This window comes from Octopus bimaculoides, chromosome 25, assembly GCF_046866305.1.
Source record: "Octopus bimaculoides isolate indiv1 chromosome 25, ASM4686630v1, whole genome shotgun sequence".
Classification (NCBI taxonomy): Eukaryota; Metazoa; Mollusca; class Cephalopoda; order Octopoda; family Octopodidae; genus Octopus; species Octopus bimaculoides.
In genome coordinates, this window is record NC_142952.1 from 34260717 (window position 1) to 34280415 (window position 19699).

Sequence of the window (19699 nt, forward strand, 5' to 3'; positions counted from 1 at the left end):
GTGATCAAGAAGCTTGCTTTACAACCACGTGGTGGTTTCGAGTTCAATCCCACTGCACGGCACCTTGGGTAAAACTCGGCCCGACCAATTCCTGGTGAGTGAATGAATTTGGTGGACGGAGACTGTGTGGAAGCCCGTCGTATATGTGTGTGCGTGTATTTTTGCGTCTGTCTTAGTAGCTCCCATTCCCCCGACTTGTGTCGATTTATTTACATCTCCGTAACTTAGCGGTTCACCAAAGAATAAATACCAGACTTAAAAAGAAATAAAGACTGAGAACTACTACATTCATGCACAAGGAATTGGTCGACCAACCCAGGACTATTGTAGAAGAGATACTTGTCCAATGTGTTGATGTGCAGTGGAATTGAACCCGAAACGTTGCGATTGCAAACGCAAACTCCCTAACAACACAGCCATGTCTGCTCCAGTGAGGGGAACAACTGCTCAATCCCAAACACATTTTCCAAAATTGGCGCCTTTTCGATTATTGCTTTTTAAACTCTTTAGTAACTGGGACCAGTTGTTAAGTTTTCTACATAATGACGCCGTTGCTGAAACACGGAATTGATAAATATGGAATGCAATTACGTAGGCGTAGGAGTGGCTGTGTGGTTAGTAGCTTGCTTACGAACCACATGGTTCCGGGTTCAGTCCCACTGCGTGGCACCTTGGGCAAGCGTCTCCTATTACAGTTTCGGGTCGACCAAAACCTTGTGAGTGGATTTGGTAGACGGAAACTGAAAGAAGCCCGTCGTATATATGTATATATATGTATGTATGCATGTATGTATGTATGTATGTGTGTGTGTGTGTGTGTGTGTGTGTGTGTGTGTTTGTGTCTGTGTTTGTCCCCCACCAACATCGCTTGACAAACGATGCTGGTGTGTTTTACGTCCCCGTAACTTAGCGGTTCGGCAAAAGACACTGATAGAATAAGTACTAGGCTTACAAAGAATAAGTCCTTGGGTTGATTTGCTCGACTAAAGGCGGTGCTCCAGCATTGCCGCAGTCAAATGACTAAAACAAGTAAAAGAGTAGAGCTAATGAAATATTTGGTGTAATATGAGAGAAATGAGTTTTAAAATATTGGGTATGTGTCAGCGCCTTTGTGTGTGTGTGTGTGTGTGTGTGTGTGTGTGTGTGTGTGTGTGTGTGTGTGTGTGTGTTAACTTGAAAACCTGGCTACGCTTCTGGTCTGCACCCGATATAAATGGGATTAAACTAGAAAACAAACAACATCACATAGAATATAGAATGATGACGTCATTGCTGTCTCTTTTAGAGATTACGAAATGAAAGAACACAGGAAATGCTATAGTTAAATAGCTAATTATTTTCAGAAAATTCAAGTCATTGTTTCAAAGGTGTGGACAGAATTTCTTGGTCTTCTCCACATTTTGTGCTACTTTTCTTTTTTGGTCCATATACTGCGGAAAGAAGAATGGAATAGAAGAATGGAATAGAAGAATGTAAATGGCAACAGAATAGAGATTAACATTTCACAATGTTTTTTTTACTTGTGTATGTTTTGTACGCCTAATTTCGTCTTAAATCTTGAAACAATTTTCCCCGTTCAAAGTGTTAGCTTTGATCTGTGTATAAATCGCAACATTCCAGTTAAAAAGATTTTGTTTTTCAGTTGTAATTAGATATAAAATTCTGTTGTGTCTGGCGAGAGTCATTTTCTTATTGTGCCTTAAATTTTAAGGCACAATAAGAAACAGAATATGCTTCAACACACGAAATCACATAGAACATCTTGCAAACCAAATCCAAAAACGAAATAAATATAAAATACTATAAGTAAATGCGTTCTTTGTACCAATTGTCAATTACACACACACACACACACATACAACAACAGCAGCAACAACAACAAAAGCAAAACCCCCTTCGGTCACAAATAACCATGGGATTACACCTTGGATGTTCCCCTCCAAGGCACAATTTTGGGTATGGTTATTTGTGGAAGTTCCGCAGTCGCCCATGCATACCAGCCTCTCCTCTCCTCACCACCAATGTTATCCACAGAGAAAGCAAAGGCCAAGATACATGGCAAATAAAGTGAGTTCACGGCTGTATCCTACACCAGTTTTGCATAACCAGCCCCAGCCCATCCAAAAGTACCTTGGATCGTAAGGTCACCTGGTGTGCTTGAGGAGACCTATCGAGTCAAGTACATCAACATCAAAATGAAAATCAAATGGAAATTGTAGTTGTGATACCCGTGCTGGTGGCACGTAAAAAGCAGCCACTACACTCACGGAGTGGTTGGCATTAGCAAGGGCATCCAGCTGTAGAAACACTGCCATATCAGACTGGAGCCTGGTGCAGCCTCCTGGATTCCCAGACCCAAGTTGAACCGTCCAACCCATGCTTGCATGGAAAACAAATGTAAAACGATGATGATGATGATATATATATATATATATATATATATATATATATATATATATATATATATATATATATATGTATATATATATATATATATATATACATATATATATATATGTATATATATATATATATATATATACATATATATATATATGTATATATATATATATATATATATACATATATATATATATGTATATATATATATATATATACATATATATATATATGTATATATATATATATATATACATATATATATGTATACAGACGGATGTAAGCGGAAGAGTGTTTGTATCATTTAGCTGGGAGGGAGTACAATACCCAAGGCCTTTCTCAGGGCCTCCGGAAATGTTTGGAAGGTTGGAGAGAGGGAGAGCACCACCAAACGGGATGTCTGGTCCGATTGCTTGCAGCAGAGGTGAGTGGACTCTACTAGGAGCCAAGGGGGTGGGAGTGGGTCTGTGTTAATTTGGTAGATAGATTTAAGTGTGGCACCTGAGTGGGCCACAAGGTGAGCTGAATGAAAAGGAAGACGAAAAAGAAAAAGGGAGATGAAAAGAAGAAGGAGAAGGAGGAGAAGAAGAAGAAGAAGGAGAAGAAGAAGAAGAAGAAAAAAGAAGAAGAAAATGTCTTGGTAATGCTAGAAGGATAATGACATCGAGAATGATGATGATGATGATGATGATGAGCTAGACCAGTGGTTCCCAAATTTTTTCAGGCTGCCTCCCCCTTGGTTCTAAGGCAATATTCCAAGTGACCCCCACCACCACCACCATCATTCACCATCATAGACATTGACCATTTGCTTCAGCAAATTTAAAGCAACACTATTTCACAAAAATTAACCTAATTAATCCTTCATTTTGTTCGTTATTTTAAAAATATTTTTACATCTTTTGCCCCGTTTTAGTCACGCCATTATCGTCTCATTTTTCTTCAACTCCCCGTCCCCCGCTGGATTTTTCCACCGCACCCAGTGGGGGGGGGGGGCAGTACCGCCCTCTTCGGGGAACCACTGATCTAGACCATCCCACCAACGATATAAACCGTCAAATGTTGGCCAAAAACTACGAATACAAAATAGAGACCCGAGTTGCATTCGTTAAACGACCCCTTCCGAAGGTTCCTACCTCCTTCTTTGCAGGCTCCATTGAAGTAATACTCAGCACTATCCGTCGACAGCTGACTCTTTTCTTTCTTCGCCAATTGCGGTATCTTTGTGTAAACTCTGTAGAACGAATCCTGTTTGAACGAGAACGGTCAGAGATCAAATCACTTGATTTCCAAACCAAGCAGATACATTATCAAAGGCCTTCCAGTTGTGGCCATCATGTCATTTTATTATTTCTACATATAGACGTGAACAAGAGTGTGTGGTGAAGAGGCTAGCTTTATAACTAAGTTGTTCCGAGTTCAGTCCTACTGCGCGGCGACACTTTAGGCAAGTGTCTTCTATTATAACCCCAAGGCAACCGATGAGTTGTGAGTGAATTCTGTTGACAGAAACTGTGTGGAAGCCTGTCGCATATATATATATATATATATATATATATATATATATATATATATATATATATATATATATATATATATATATATATATATACATACATACATACATATATATATACATACATATGTATGTATATATATGTATATATATATGTATATATATATATATATATATATATATATGTACATACATACATACATACACACACACATGCACATATATATATTCTTATATATATTGTGAAATTAGCATGCAAGTGGCTGAGTACTCCACAGACACGATGCATTCTCTTAACATAGTTCTCAGGGAGATTGAGCATGACACGGAAAGTGACAAGGCTGGACCCTTTGAAATACATGTACAACTCGTTTTTACCAGCTGAGTGAATTGGGGCAACGTGAAATAAAAGGGTTTTGCTCAAGGACACGATTAGCCAGGAATTGAACCCACGACTTTATGATCGCAAGTCGAATGCTCTAACCACAAAGCCACACGCCTTCACTGATAGAATAAATACCAGACTTAAAATAAGGGTTAGGGTTTAGGGTTTGGGGTTAGGGTTGATTCATTCGACTAAACCTTTAAACAAGCAAAAGGTGTGTGTTTGTGTGTGTGTGTGTGTGTGTGTTGAAATTTTATGGGGGAGAGGAACAGTGGATTACATCGACCCCAGTGATTCAGTGGTATTTAATTTATCGACCCTGAAAGGATGAAAGGCAAAATCGATTTCAACGGAATTAGAACTCAGAACATAAAGACGAACGAAAAGCTGCTCAGCATTTTGTCCGGTGTGCCAACGATTCTGCGAGCTCGCTGCCTTGGAATATCGGAATATTAAATATATGAAAATATTTGTATATTGGAATAATAGCAGAATATCAGGAGATAAGAATGTTCAAAAAATCTTGGAATGTCCGAAATAAGGGATGCACTGACCTGTGGAACGTTGTGTCCTTGAGGATTTTGGGTTAATCGACCGAAACATGGCAAAAAGAAACACATGGCATCGATTTGATTCTGATCACTTGTTCCTGAAAAGATTGTCTGAAAACGAAGATACAGATTTAGAAAGGGCGGAGTAGAAGAGGGATAGTGTGAGGATGGGGAGAGTTGTTTAGAGGGAATGAAGGGGGGGGGGGAAGGAGGGGGAAGATGGAAAGAAGATGTGTGGAGAGAAAGATCGAGATTCATGCAAGACAATCTTTCGCTAAAATTCTGTGACGACATGAGCGAATGTGTGACGCTGTGTCTGTCTGCTCGGCGGGGCTGAACGGTCAAATACACACTTGCACACACACACCCACTCACAATTGACCGATACCGAAACATTACCATATTAACTACATTTTATTATAGACACACCACCGATAGTCTAGAACCTCTTATAATCCGTACTAATCTACTCTAATGCACTGATACCCGTAGTTCATTAAATTATTTTAAGTGAATTTAATTTTTGTTTAATTTAGAGAGTGTCAACTGAGGTGACCTTCCCTTGTTCGGAAAAATGTGGGCATCTCATGGACTTCACAAGAATATGTAAAAGTGACATTTGAGATACTTTATTTACATTATTTACATTTGACAAATATTTGTCCTCATCTTGTTTGTTGTTAACACAATGTTTCGGCTGATATACCCTCCAGCCTTCATCAGGTGTCTTGGGGGAAATTTCAAACCTGGGTTCTCATTCCTAAGGTATATTTCGATGTTATTATTATTATTATTATTATTATTATTATTATTATTCAGGTCACTGCCTGGAATCGAACTCGGATTCTTGAGTGAAGGAGGTTAAGAGCACGGGATATTAAAAAAGGTTGAGAACCATTGATCTAAGGTGTGTTTTAAACACCAGCTGGAAATCTATACCTGGCAAGAACTGGAAACTGGCACTCCGTCGGTTACAATGATGAGTGGTCCAGTTGATCCAACGGAACAGCCTGCTCGTGAAATTAATGTGTAAGTGGTTGAGTACTCCACAGACACGTGTACCCGTAACACAGTTCTCAGAGAGATTCAGCATGACACAGAATGTGAAAAGATCAGTCTTTGAAATACAGGTACTACTCATTTTTTACCAGCTGAACGAACTGGAGAAATGTGAAGTAAAGTGTCTTGCTGAAGGACACAATACGTCATCGCGAATCGAACTCACGACCTTGCAATCGTGAGCCGCATACCCTAACCACTAAGCCACATGCCTTCATGGAGCTCTGGAAAAGATTGGCTGGCTCAGTATGAAAGCTCGCTTCAATGCCATCCGTTTTGGGTGCTTTTAGGCTTTGGAATCGATTCCTTCATGGAGAATAAGGCCTTGATAATAAATGTTCCCAGCACGAACTGAAAAAAAGATTCCATGGCGTCTTCTGTTTCGCTTGGTAGGTCTGTCATTACAGGTGGGTCCCTATAGATTCAGAGATGGGTGCAATAGTAAAGATTTACCCAAAGTACCAGTAATAGTTGAGGGGATAGGTAGTGACCATGTGGTAGACTGGGTGGGCTGGAGGTAGCGGTGGGAAGTATTGTACCCTCTGTCGTTTTTACATCATGTAAATGCTGGGATTAGCTTAGGGTTGAGGAGTAGCTTAGGGGCTGGATTGGGGTCGAAGTGTGAGACAGACTTAATCATACATGCAAGCACGCGCACACGGAAACACACACACACACTCACAAATATACGTGTGTGTGTGTGTGTATGTTATATACATACAGATGGATATGTGTAGACAGATACATTAGATAGATAGACAGACAGACAACAGACAGATAGATAGTTTGAGAAAGATAGACAGACAGACAGATAGATAGACAGATATATATATATATATAGAGAGAGAGAGAGAGAGATAGATAGATAGATAAATAGATAGATAGTTAGATAGATAGAGAGAGAGATAGACAGACAAACAGATAGATAGATAGATAAACAGTCAGTCAGACAGACAGGCAGGCAGACAAACAGACAGACATAGATAAATAAACACCGATCGTGTGTGTTTATGTGTATGTTTAACTATATGTGCCTTAGAGAGAGAGAGAGAGAGGGAGAGTGAGAGGGGAGAAGAGAGTGAGAGAGAGAAAGAGAGAGAGAGAGAGAGAGAGAGAGAGAAAGAGAGAGGGTATTTGCAACAGTAAGATGGTGATACAATAATATATCGTAAAATAAAAACAAGGGGACGGAAAATGAAAAGTGTAAAACTTTTTTAACTCACTTGTTTATCGAGATTGCCCAGACTCCTCCCGCCAAATATATTTCTATATCTATATATACATATACATACGCATATATATATGTGTACGTGTGTTTTTGGTACGTTCAAGTGTATAATTTTAAAGAAATCTATATAATATGTACATATAAATTAATGCAGTCTTTTGACCATGTACCCCCAAATATTCTTCGCTTTAGTGGTCTTTGATGGTCTTCCTTGTCAGACTTTCTGGCAGCAGAACCAAAATTTTAGTTCAAACCAACCAATACACGCGCGCGAAACCGTTTTGTCTGCCTTCACAAACGCCTCCGATGTTTCTCGGCTTTTGCTTTTTGTTTTTAAATTGTAGTTTTTTTTTTGGTCTTATTTTGTTTTTCTCATAAAATCATGCAACTCCACACTTACGTACGCACACACACACACACATACATATACACATACATACACACATATACATGCACACACATACGCACATACATAAACACACACACCCATGATTGTATGCGTACACGCACACACATACAGTTTATATATATATATATATATATATATATATATATAATCTTTTACTTGTTTTAGTCGTTGGACTGCGGTCATGCTGGGGCACTGCCTTCAAAGGTTTTAGTTGAACAAATCGACTCACGTACTTATTTTTAATAGGCAATAATTAACTTATTGTATAGTCACATTTGCCGAACCGCTGTGTTATGGAGTCGTAAACAAACCAATGCCGGTTGTCAAATGGTGGGGGCAGACGCGCGCACACACACATAGTATATTGCCCACCTGGACGGGACGCCGGTCCCTCGCAGGTTTATTCATTCTTGTCAGCTGAGCGGACTGGAACAACGTGAAATGAAGTGTTTTGCTCAAGAACACAACGCGTCGCCCGGTCCAGGAATCGAAACCACAATCTTACGATCATGAGTCCAACACCCTAACCACTAAGCCACGTGCCTCCACTTGGAAAAAATGACTTGTGCAATAAAGGTCCAGTAATGAGGGCGATTCAAGACGACTGGTTCTTTCTCCTAGTCTTTGACAAATGGAATTTTGGTTGCCACCTGTTACCGGAAATCCACCATCACGCACACACACACACACACACACACACACACACACACATATATATATATATATATATATATATATATATATATATATATATATATATAATATACAAGAATAAGGGCAGAGAATCGTCAATTAATAATAGAATTAATAATTAACAATTTTGCCAAGTAGTTCAGTATGAAAAAAACCTTTATCGGTAGAACTATTTATCATCTGTATATTTATGATGATATATATATATATATATATATATATATATACATACATTCTTTTATTTGTTTTAGTCATTTGACTGAGGCCATGCTTATTCTATTGGTCTCTTACGCCGAACCGCTAAATTACGGGGACGTAAGCACACCAACATCGGTTGTCAAGCGATGGTGGGGGCAAACACAGACATAGAAACATACACACACACATATACGACGGCCTTCTTTCAGTTTCCGTCTACTAAATCCACTCACAAGGCTTTGGTTGGTCTGAGACTATAGTAGAAGACACTTTTACAAGGTGCCATGCAGTGGGACTGAACCCGGAACCATGCGGCTGGTAAGCAAGCTACTTACCACAGACACACACACAAAACCGATAGCTGATACTTTGTTTTATCGACTCCAGTAGGATGTAAAAAACAAAGATGACTCCCATAGTACTTCCACCATTCCACACACCTGTTGTTAAAACATAACGAGGCTGTATTCATTTACCATTCCTGTTAATCAAACCAAAACAACGTGAACTTCGTCGGCCGGTGAGGTCCTTCGATTCAATAACACAGTAACAGATTCCTAGAGTAGGATTTGCAGTCCTTCCCTCCCCAGGGACCACAATCGATCCTTTAATACGCTCGCTTTTTATTTAAATAGTTTTAAAGCTTGTAACCAGTTCTGGGCATTCGTACACAACTGTCCTCTCCCCATCGACTTTGTTTCCTCATAACTTACAGAAAAAAGGGTATTTTTAAAAGAAATTTTCTACATATACGCTGCAGATAGTGTAGATTCCGAATTTATTGGAATTTGCGGTGAAAAATGTTTTCCGGGGTGGGATGAGGAGTTTCGGAAAATTCACAACACGTGTTGGCTTTTTCCTCATAACTTTCAGGAAAATAGGTAATTTTTTAAAAATGAAATTGTCTACAAATATCTTTCAGAGTGTATAGATTACGATTACATTGGAACATGATATGAAAGAAAAATTGGTTGGCTCAGGTCAGTTAATAATTACAAAACGAAACTTAGAATTTTGAAAACAAAATGTGTTGTATCAGTATGTATGTGTGTGAGTGCTCACCATTTTTTGTTTTTTATATTAAATTCCGATATAACCGTAATCTGCACCATCTGAAACTTATTTGTAGAAAATTTCATTTACAAATATTTATTTTGCTGGAAGTTACGAGGAAACAAAGTCGGTGGGCACTCATGTAGGTGTACCCATTTTGCCCCATCTTCCGTCATTTCCTTCAGCCAGTTTTCACTTCCAAAACACCCGTCTTCCCCATATATAATGAGCTCTAATTCTTAATTAAATACATTCGTCCCTTCCACAAAACACTGACACTTTACAAATATTCTCCTGCCGCCGTCTGCTCCTGGTTTTGTTATATTTCCTTCTTCTGTTTTGGTCACAGAACAAGGTGGAGATAGAGGTGGGGGAGAGAAGGAGAGAGAGAGAGAGAGACAAACGAAAAGACAATCGTTGAGCACGACAAAGAAAGATAGAAAGAGAAAGAGAGAACGGAAGTGAGACAAAGACAGCAAAAAAGAGAAAGACAGAGAGCAAGTAAGAAAGAGAGACAGCGTATGTGAAAGAGAGATATAGCAAGAACAAGAGAGAGAGAGAGAGAATAAGAGCGAAAGAGAGGAGACAGATAAATAAGGAAAGATAACGAGAAAGAAAGAAAGACAAATAGACAATCACAGAGAAAAGGAAAGCGAGAAAGAGACAGAAAGAGAGATAAAGACATCGAGAAAAAGAGTGTGGAAAAAAGAGAGAACGAGACAGAAAGAGAGATACAGACATCGAGAAAAAGAGTGAGGAAAAAAGAGAGAAAGAGACAGAAAGAGAGATACAGACATCAAGAAAAAGAGCGAGGAAAAAAAAGAGAGACAGACAGACACTGAGAAAAAGAGTGAGGAAAAAAAGAGAGATAGAAAAATCTAATAAAAAAGGGGGGACAACTCCAAAAGCTCCGCACTCACGCCCTCTTGTTATGTAGCGCTCTCATCTCTTTTCTTCTAACATTTTCTTCACAAACTATGGGACTCTGTTGCTGTTTTCTACGGAAAAACGACCACGAAGATGAAACCAATTTGAACCCTGACCCGGTCAGTGCAGCCTTTTAGTCTTTCTCCGTGTCTGTTTCCTATATGTTGAGTATTTTTGTCAGTTCGGGCTGTCAGGTTGCCTGTCTGTGTCTCTGTTTAGAGATATCTCTCTCTATATATCGATATAGTTATATTCTTGTGTATCAGTCTCTCTGTCTCCTTCCCTCAGTCTCTCTCTCCCTTTTTATTTTCACGTATATGTTCTCATTAGTGCGTTTGTCTCCTTTTCTTTCATTACAATGTCTCTCTGCCTTCCATCATTAACCTCTCTCCTTGCTTCTCTCACTGTTTCTTTTCTTCCATGACTATGTCTTTCTCTCACTATATCCATCTAATCGCTCTCTCTCTCTTACGCCTTCCCTCTTTTACTCTGCATCTCTCTCTCTCACTTTCTCTTACTCTGACTGGACTATCGTTGTTTGGCTCAATGTTTTTCAAAACAAATACCCCTCCCTCTCATCTCTATAAACGAGAAGACAAACACAGTCTACATTCGTATCCATAATTCTTTCTTGTCCTAGCAATGCCTGTTGGACAAATTTTAAAAATTTAGAATGTTATTAAGCATGGTTAAAAAATTAAAAAAGGCGATCTTTCAATACCAGTACGAAATATCGGCCAAAGACACTTTTTACGGAAAAGGCCGATATTTCGTACTAGTATCGAAAGATCGCCAAAAAAAAAAAACACGCAAAAAAAATTCCACCGCAACCCCACCGCCAATATTTAGCTCCAGTTAATCCTGGTCGAACAGACCTGGGATAGAAAATATTTCAATCGTGACAATTCCATCTTTTAGAGATTTGTGGGAAGGGTCCCGCCTCTAATACAGCAGGATGCGTTTTGAGGAAGATTTAGACTGCTATTTCTAGCACGTATATTATCTATCACTTATTGGTTCCTTCCTCTAAACACACACATATATGTATGTGTTTGTATTCTCTCTTCCCATCCCGGAGATGAGTCCTCACCACTTCCCTAAATAAATCTCTTTTATACTCTAGCGTCCGTGACGGTGTCTCTATTGATATGTTCCTGTGTAACAATGTTCCTATCTCAGCTCCGTGTTTACCTGTTATTATGGTAGAGGCTCTCCCATTTCCTTATAGATAGAAATCTAAACATTGTATGGCTTCAAAACTGTTATAATCAAGACTCGATTCGTCTACGAATATTCTTATCTCTTCATCGGATAGGATTAATTTGTGCTCAGAAAGTAGCCACATGTCGTTATGACTTGTCACCATGTAGCGGCTGCACGCTGCTTCTTCAGACAAGAGTAAAGGGGGTAACACAGGCCACAAGAGCAGGGTGTTCGTGAGTGTATATATATATATATATATATATATATATATATATATATATATATATATATATATATATACATATATATATATATATAGAGTTATTAATATTTCTAAGTCTCTCTAAAGGAGACTACGGCAGCGGTACTGAAAATTAATAGTTATCGCCAAGCCAACATGGCAGTCCCAAAATTAGGACGAAAGCTATATATATATATAGTGAGAGAGAGAGACAGCAGGTCAGTTGGAATAATACTGTCCACTTCTACGGACAGCGGTTATCTGGAAACTGGAAGGGGAAATCCCACATGAAAACTGCTGTCCCAATAGACAGAAAAATGCACAAATTACTTAGTCGTCATAGAGTGTAAATAGTAAACATTAAAGGGTTCGCCATATTGTATATATGGCGAAAGTAAAGAATACATACACTTAGTGTTCAGGGTTAGGGTTTCGGTTAGGGTTTTTGTTACATCGAAAACGAGTGGTGTACGTATTCTTTACTTCCGCCATTATATATATAATGTATTATACAACGTAAATAGGTGGTGTATGCGTATAATAATTGTAATGAGCTTATTGTATACAGTACTCAATTGCACTTCGACTGTTAATACCTATATTGATCTGTGTGACCTCGCGTTTTCTCCTCGCCCCAGGTCGGCTCTGACTGTGTAGACTTATAATCCAAGACGTTCCAACCATAACCATTCCGCCTCTTTTTTTTTTGTATATTTAGGGCGACATTGTATGTGTTCCTTTTTTCAGGATGGTGGTGTGGTTTGGTGGGAGAACAGCTACTATTTCTAACGATCCAAATGACCATAAAAAGGGTCTTCGGCAATCTTTACCAAAGATCGACCTTTTCCGTAAAAAGTGTTGGACGGAAAGAGGGAAACGACGTCGTAAAAGCGAAAGAGATACAGAGAGTGCGATTTCTTTAGAAGGGGTTAGGGTTTGAAGGGGTTAGGGTTTTGGGGTTAGGGAATTCCATCCCTAACTCTAAAACTAACCCTAACCCCCTAGTGAAGATCGTGTGGGTGTTACGGAAAAGGCTGATATTTCGTACTGGTATCGAAAGATCGCTCAAGCTTGGTTATGTGGTTAAAAATTTCACTTTGCATCCACTTGGTCCTAGGTTCAGTCCCACTGCACGGCACACTGGGTTAGTGTCTTTTACTGTTGCCCAGATTGACGTCCCCAATGGTAGTGGTTTCTTCATTTTGGCCTTCCAGAATTGGGCCCCCATCCAACATCGTTCCGACGTTCCAGGAGCCAAAAATCGATTTGATGTGTTTCCTTCTTGCTTTATTTTTTACTGCAGAAATGGAGAACCCACTGCACGTGGTATCCCAGACCAGTTAAGGTAAGATGAGTGGGCAGTTTTTATCCCTACTTTTATTGGGCCATCTCAGGATTGGGGTTTAGGGGGCTGCGTTCTCATTTGAGTTAGATGAATAGCAGCTGCCACTCTTCCACATACCCATGACCATCCTTCTCAAATTGCCAATGTGCAGATTTCCAGTTAGTGGCCTCCATCTTCTCAAATCTTCCAGTCATCATTCATCTACGACAGGCAAACAGTTAACTCCCTGCCTTTCACCAGCCGAGCTAGCCTCTTATAGGGTTGGAACTAGATAAATGGAAGGAGTGAGGTTTAGCAAAGGGAGTTTCCATGTCATTAGGTGGAGTTACCAAACAAGCAGATCGGAGAGGCTTCACTGTTGAAATGACAGTTTGGAGTACAGTGAGACATATTTGGTAAGGTATGGAATGAAAGGCTGTGAGACCAACCTGCATGAGTGTCATGTTCATAAGTCCTTTTAACATTAGAGATGATATGCAGTTTCTTTCTAGCAGACAAACAGACATCCCTAAGAGAAGGACAGTGAGAAGTGTGTGTGTGTGTGTGTGTGTGTGACACTCAACCCTTTTTTTGTCTGTGGACCCCTTCGATTCCTGTTTTGCTTGGGTGGACCCTCATAACCATTCAATGTTAAAAAAAATCCTATCACAAGGATGTGTTGAAAAGTTCCTGGCTTTGGGTAAGAGAAAATACAAGAGGATCAGTAAGTTATGATTGCCTTCAACATATTCCCCTCTCAGATTCACACACTTATTGCAGCAGTCCTGTTTTTCTATGCCCTAAAAAAGAACTCAGAGGGTTGGGCCTCCAACCAGGTCTTTCGTGATATCCCTAAAGACAATAGGTGAATTATTTTGGAAATTATGATAAATTTTTCAAAAAGTCCCAAATGGGGATTACTGAAAAAAAAAAAAGCATATTCTTTTCTATTCAATTGCAATAATAAACATTTCAGTTTTTTTTTTAAACTATAGTATCAAATGCGAATGTGTATGAAATACCAATGAATGATATAAATGGGAAATGCAAAAACAAAAAGAAAAAAAAACCGTTTTTAAAACAGTCAGTATTTTTGTAGTTCAAAGATTGCGATTTATGACATAAAATGTCCTCCAGAATTAGCCAGAGTTAATAATGACAAACTTTAACTATAAAATATTGTTAAAAACACCTCTGCAAATACAATGTCCATAAGCAATTCCCTTTAAATACAATGAACAACCAGCAGTGAGACTGTTCTTAGCAGATCCCCAAAAGGGGCCCATGGCAGGCTATGGGTTGATATTTTGGTCACTATCAAGGTGGCTAGCTGTCCAAACCATTAGCAAACCAGGCAAAATGCTTAGCGGCATTTTGTCTGTCTTTATGTTCTCAGTTCAAATTCTGTCACAGTCGCCTTTTGCCTTTCATCTTTACAGAGTCGATAAAATAAGTACCAGTTGCATACTGGGGTCGATGCAATTACCTTATCCCCCTCCCTCTAAAATTGCTGGCCTTGTGCCAAAATTTGAAACCAATATTTTTGTTTGATATTGGTTCAAAAGAATGGTTTGACCACTTGTTTGTTTTGACATGTTCCCTCTTCATTTATTTTTTGGCCAGGAGGTACGCAGAAGACAGATGGCTGACGCTGCTGAGAAACGAAAGAAATCCCAAGAATATCGGGGCATAACGGACCCAGAAGGCTATAAAAGACGGCAGAAAAAACAGCAACAGTTAGACGAACTAGACTCACAACCGTCGGAAAATACCAATCTAAGGGTTTGTATAGAATTTGTTTAATGTGTATAAAAGACCCTCTTCGGTCGTGAATGACCATGGGGTGGCATCTAGAAAGTCCCTCTCCGAGGCACAGATCCAGATAAGGTGGTTTTTGGAAGACCATCAGATCCCCATGCAAACCAGCCTCCCCTCTCCTTGCCATTATATGTACATAGGGTAAAGGGTAGAGACCCCCTTTTGGTCATGAATGATTGTGGGATTGCACCTAGAAAGTTCCCCTCCGAGGCACAAGTCCGGGTAAGGTTGTTTATGGGAGACCAGCAGTCGCCCATGCATACCAGCCTCCCTTTTACATGCCACCGATGTTATCCAAGGGAAAAGTGAAGACTGATACAGCTCGGCACCAGTGATGTCACAACTCATTTCTACAGTTGAGTGAACTAGAATAACATGAAATAAAGTGTCTTGCTCAAGAACGCAACACACAGCCTGGTCTGGGAATCAAACTCACTACCTCATGCTTGTGAGACTGATGCTCTAAGCACTGTGCATACTGTGTGTGTGTGTGTGTGTGTGTGTGGTGAGAAGCCTGCTTCACAACCACATGGTTTCTGGGTTCAGTCCCACTGGGTCAAGTGTCTTCTACTATAGCCTTGGTGATGGCTGAGTCCGCCAATTCCCATTCTAAAGACAACCAACCATCTTTTGAAGGGAATCTGCTCCATTGAGTATCTCAACAGACTTCAGTTCAAACTCATTGTCTCTAATGGCTGTCCCCGTTATCTTTACAAATAATTTATCATTTACTTAATTATCCTTGCACTACCTTCAAATCTAATTAAAATGATTTAATTTGATTTCAATTTCTTTCTTTCCTTTTTCTAGTGGCAAGTAGATTGAACAATTTTTGAAGAATTGAGAAGCAGGAGGTCCATTTCCAAAGACTTTTCTATAATCTATGATGACAAAAAATACTACAAAAACAAACCTTTTTTTTTTCCACCTCTGAATATATTCTTTTATATTTGGTTCTATTTATGATAATAAAATCCTGTAACCGTCTTTTCAAAGTACCCTATACCTGGGGTCATTGTCTATGCTCTGTCTCATGTCCCTATTAATTTGTCATAATTTTCAAACCCTTAAAATTAATCTTCTCCACTCAATTTCATGTGTGTGTGAGATGATGGTGATGGTGATGATGATATTTATTTCTTTGAAAACTTTATTAATTTTCTTTTTTTTTTTACCCCCCTCTCTATGTGTTAGGAATAAAAATAAAATAAATTATTATATAAATAAATATTATTATAAAAAAAGTTTTGGTAGAGAATGAAGACCACCAAAGCTTTTCCTATCTGTTTCTTGTCTCATCGCACTATACACACTCCTGGTTCTCTTAACCCAGGGAATTCTCATTTAAAACCCCTTGAATTTCTTTGTATAAATGATGTTAGGAACTGTGTGTGTGTGTGTGTGTATTAGAATGTACCATGTGAAATATAATCTTCTTAAAAGAAAAATTAAAACTATTTTAAATTGAGTTAAAGAAACTTATTTAATTAAACTAATCTTTTATCAATGTGATGTTAAATGAACCTTTTATTTGGCCCTAATATTCTGTTTGTTTTTTATGTTCAAACCAGCTAGATCTGGCTTCTCACACCTACCCGACAATGTCATTCTAACAATAAACAATAATTTGAAATCTTGAAGCCACAAAATAACGTATGATTAGATTAAATAAATACACATTACATTTGACAGAGCAGCCTTAATGCTAACGTGTCCCACAATCCAACAAAAAAAAACTCCTTCTTTGAGAGTTGGAACTTCTCAAATTCTTCATCTGCTTTTTGATTCCCAAATCTTCTATTAGAGTGTGAACAGTTCCAGCTGTTCGAAAAGATGTTGAGCGAGGTGGGTGTGAATTTTCACAAAGAGTTCTGGTTGTGATCAGTGTTAAGGCAAAGCCTTCTCTTCATACGGTGGAATTTGTCTGTTTCGTTTCTGTCTCTGAACCCGTTCTTGGCTGTTTTGATTTTGGTTTTTCATGTATACGGTTGATTCCTTGACAGTATGAGTTTGTAGTTATAGATTCCTGTTGTTCGCAAGAAAGAATACTACAATATATCTTTTATAAACCATTCTACAGTCATTATAAGTTTCAATGGAATGCAGTGGCTGCTTTGGAAAACGTTTCAAAGACTTTTCTGCATCTCCCTCCTTGCTGGGAATCTTCAGTATTCTCAAACCACACTCATTTCTTTCACATCTAAAACGATGGCACAATAAAAGCTACTAAAATCCTACTAAGGATTAGCACTCCTCAGTTGCACCATTAAATGGTCACAATGTCTCATATTCTGTAGAAGAACCCTTTGTCCAGTTTCTTCACTTTTCTGATGTCACAGCAGGAAATAAAAGTGAAGTTAAGTTACCTTGGGTCATACTGACTCATAAGGGCTGCTTTCCATGGCCTATATATTCTCCACTGGGACAGGACGCTGGTCAATTGCATGATTACTCACTTTTTCCAGCTGGAGCAGCATGAAGTGTTTTGCTCAAGAATGCAATGCAGGGCCTGGTCCAGGAATTGAAACCACACTCTTATGATCATGAGTCCAACACCCTAACCACTAAGCCATGTGTCTCCACACCGAAGAAAATGGCCAAAGGAGCTACAACTAAGTCTACTGCAAATTGCCAAACTCATGTCCTGATATTTCTGTCCACCGATTCTTTTGTCTTCATTCCTGACTGGTTTTTGTTTCTCTCTTGAAGTTCATTCTAAAGACTCTCATCTCTAGAATGAAATTTCCCAACAACCATTGCTACGTTGTTTGTAGATTAACACCACAATCCTCTCCGAATGCTAAATTGGTGTATGGTTATTTCGTAGGTTTGGCTGAATTGCATCTTAATAAGGACATATATATATAGGGAACACAAGAAGAAGAAAAAAAAGAATCATCCTTGTTCCAAAGGTCACTATATTGTGGAGGGAGCACAAAATACTTATTAGCGACACCACCACCTGAAAAGTGAAATCAAAGAAATATAAAAGGCCTCCCAATTGTACAAAATGGGTTAACCGACCTCCTGTCACTTCTGTTAACATTTAGGACTGTAGATTGTAAAGGGTTTCATATTGAGAAAACGTTTCATGTGGTATACTCTAATACTCATCTAACTTTCTAGCTAGCAAGCTAGATCTGTCTGTCTGGCAAGCTATCTAGCAATCAGGTTAGCTAGCTAGCTAGCTATTTAGATATACAGATAAAGAAAACAGGAAATGTTAATGTTAGGAAAATAGAGAATGAAAAGAAAAGAGGAAAGAAAAATAACTAAAAACCATCTTTCATTCTGATTTCTTGAGCAAGTTTTTTTTTCCAGCTATTAAAGATAGCATCTCGACTTTTATAATTCAAAGAGTGGAATTTATGATATTACAATTAATTCTTTACTTACATGTGATTTGACATGTGTTGAAGCACTCATAACTAAAGAATTATCTTTAATACCATTAATGCCATTCTTTGGCTTAATGTATTATACTCTGTGACTTATTGTTTTAGCCCTGGAATTTCAATTTACATGCACAGTCCCCTTTTAGGGAAATCCCCTATTTATATACACTGTTAACCAATATTTGCAAGAGTGCTGACTAAGGAACAGCTTGGATTTATTAATCCCACCTTAATCTGAAATGATCTGCCTTTGGTACAGCTAAATTTGTTCAATTTGAATGTTGAAGAATTAGCTTAACACTTCAGAGTTCCTAATGCTAATACCATTTTAACCCTTTAAGCATTTAAACTGACCATATCCAGCCTAAATATTCTGTTTTATGTTCAAACAGGCCAGATCTGGCCTCTTACACTTACCCCACAATGTCATATCATTGAAATCTCAAAGCTATGAGATAATGCAGAATTAATTCAAAGCATTACATTTGAGAGAATAATGTGAATAATGCTAAAGAATTAAGGGATTACTATAATTTTCTAAACAAAAATTTTGAATTTAAAATATAAATAAATAAATAAAACCAATCCCTGTTTGGTTTCTGAAAGATTTTTCTTGCCAAAACTAACCTTTCTATAAAATCAGCCTTAATTACCAGCCAATCAGATTTGGCAAACTTAAAATTCTAAAGAGCATTAATTATCTTAAAGAAACCATCTTTCACAATGATTGACAGCTGGAAATATGGTCCTGGAATTATTTTTTCGTTTTGTTTCTTATTTCCACAAACCCATAACCTCTAGCAGAAAAAACCTGTTTTAACCCTAAATCTATATTTCTATTTCTCCTAAATATTGTAAAGTCATATATTTTTTTATTCTTCCTCAATTTTGGCTTTGTAAAATTTTTAGGAAATAAATCAATATTGCTTTATCTTTCTTGTTTTTGTTTTAAGTTTATTATTATTATTATTAATTCATTTTTTAAAGATGGCAGAATCATTAGCAGGCTGGGCAAAATGCTTAGCAGTATTTTGTCTGTATTCATGTTCCAAGGTCAACTTTGCCTTTCATCCTTTCAGGGCCAATAAAATAAATACCAGTTATACACTGGGGTCAATGTAATCGACTTAGCCGCTCCCAGAAATTTCTGGCCTTGTGCCTTCAGTGGAAAGGGTTATTCAATAATTGGCACACCCACCCTAAAATGGATGTATTGTTTGGATCATCTTAAACTGTTGTTAACATTCAGATATATTATTTAGTGCTGCCGACACCTGCTAATTAAGCAGTGACTATATT

The 19699-nt window shown here is 38.3% G+C and overlaps 1 protein-coding gene and 1 long non-coding RNA gene across 4 annotated transcripts; one reads left to right on the top strand and one right to left on the bottom strand.

The window, feature by feature from the left end:
* Nucleotides 1-1316: 1316 nt before the first annotated feature.
* On the bottom strand, nt 1317-12696 carry LOC106873823 (uncharacterized). Of its 2 annotated transcripts, none has more exons than XR_016238454.1 (4): nt 12460-12696; nt 4856-4963; nt 3537-3648; nt 1317-1430 (listed from the first exon to the last, which is right to left on the bottom strand). It is a non-coding gene; the product is annotated as an uncharacterized LOC106873823 (long non-coding RNA). The 2 variants fall into 2 exon arrangements; XR_016238453.1 differs by lacking the exon at nt 12460-12696 and adding an exon at nt 7135-7446.
* LOC106873805 (uncharacterized) lies at nt 10126-19331 on the top strand. 2 transcript variants are annotated; one of them, XM_014921320.3, is made up of 4 exons: nt 10126-10538; nt 13167-13208; nt 14811-14969; nt 15816-19331. In XM_014921320.3, exons 1-4 carry the CDS (start codon nt 10470-10472, stop codon nt 15828-15830), a joined length of 285 nt encoding a protein of 94 aa, XP_014776806.1. In that variant the 5' UTR covers nt 10126-10469; the 3' UTR covers nt 15831-19331. The 2 variants fall into 2 exon arrangements, with proteins under 2 accessions (XP_014776806.1, XP_014776814.1); XM_014921328.3 differs by lacking the exon at nt 13167-13208 and having other exon boundaries at nt 10369-10538.
* The last annotated feature ends 368 nt before the right edge of the window (nt 19332-19699 follow it).

What these genes read in the sequence shown, in the direction of transcription:
- LOC106873805 (XM_014921320.3), top strand. Translation starts at nt 10,470, where the DNA reads ATGGGACTCTGTTGCTGTTTTCTACGGAAAAACGACCACGAAGATGAA. An exon ending in CCAATTTGAACCCTGACCCG is followed by an intron (nt 10,539 to 13,166) that starts GTCAGTGCAGCC and finishes TTTTTACTGCAG; the next exon opens with AAATGGAGAACCCACTGCAC. An exon ending in GGTATCCCAGACCAGTTAAG is followed by an intron (nt 13,209 to 14,810) that starts GTAAGATGAGTG and finishes TTTTTTGGCCAG; the next exon opens with GAGGTACGCAGAAGACAGAT.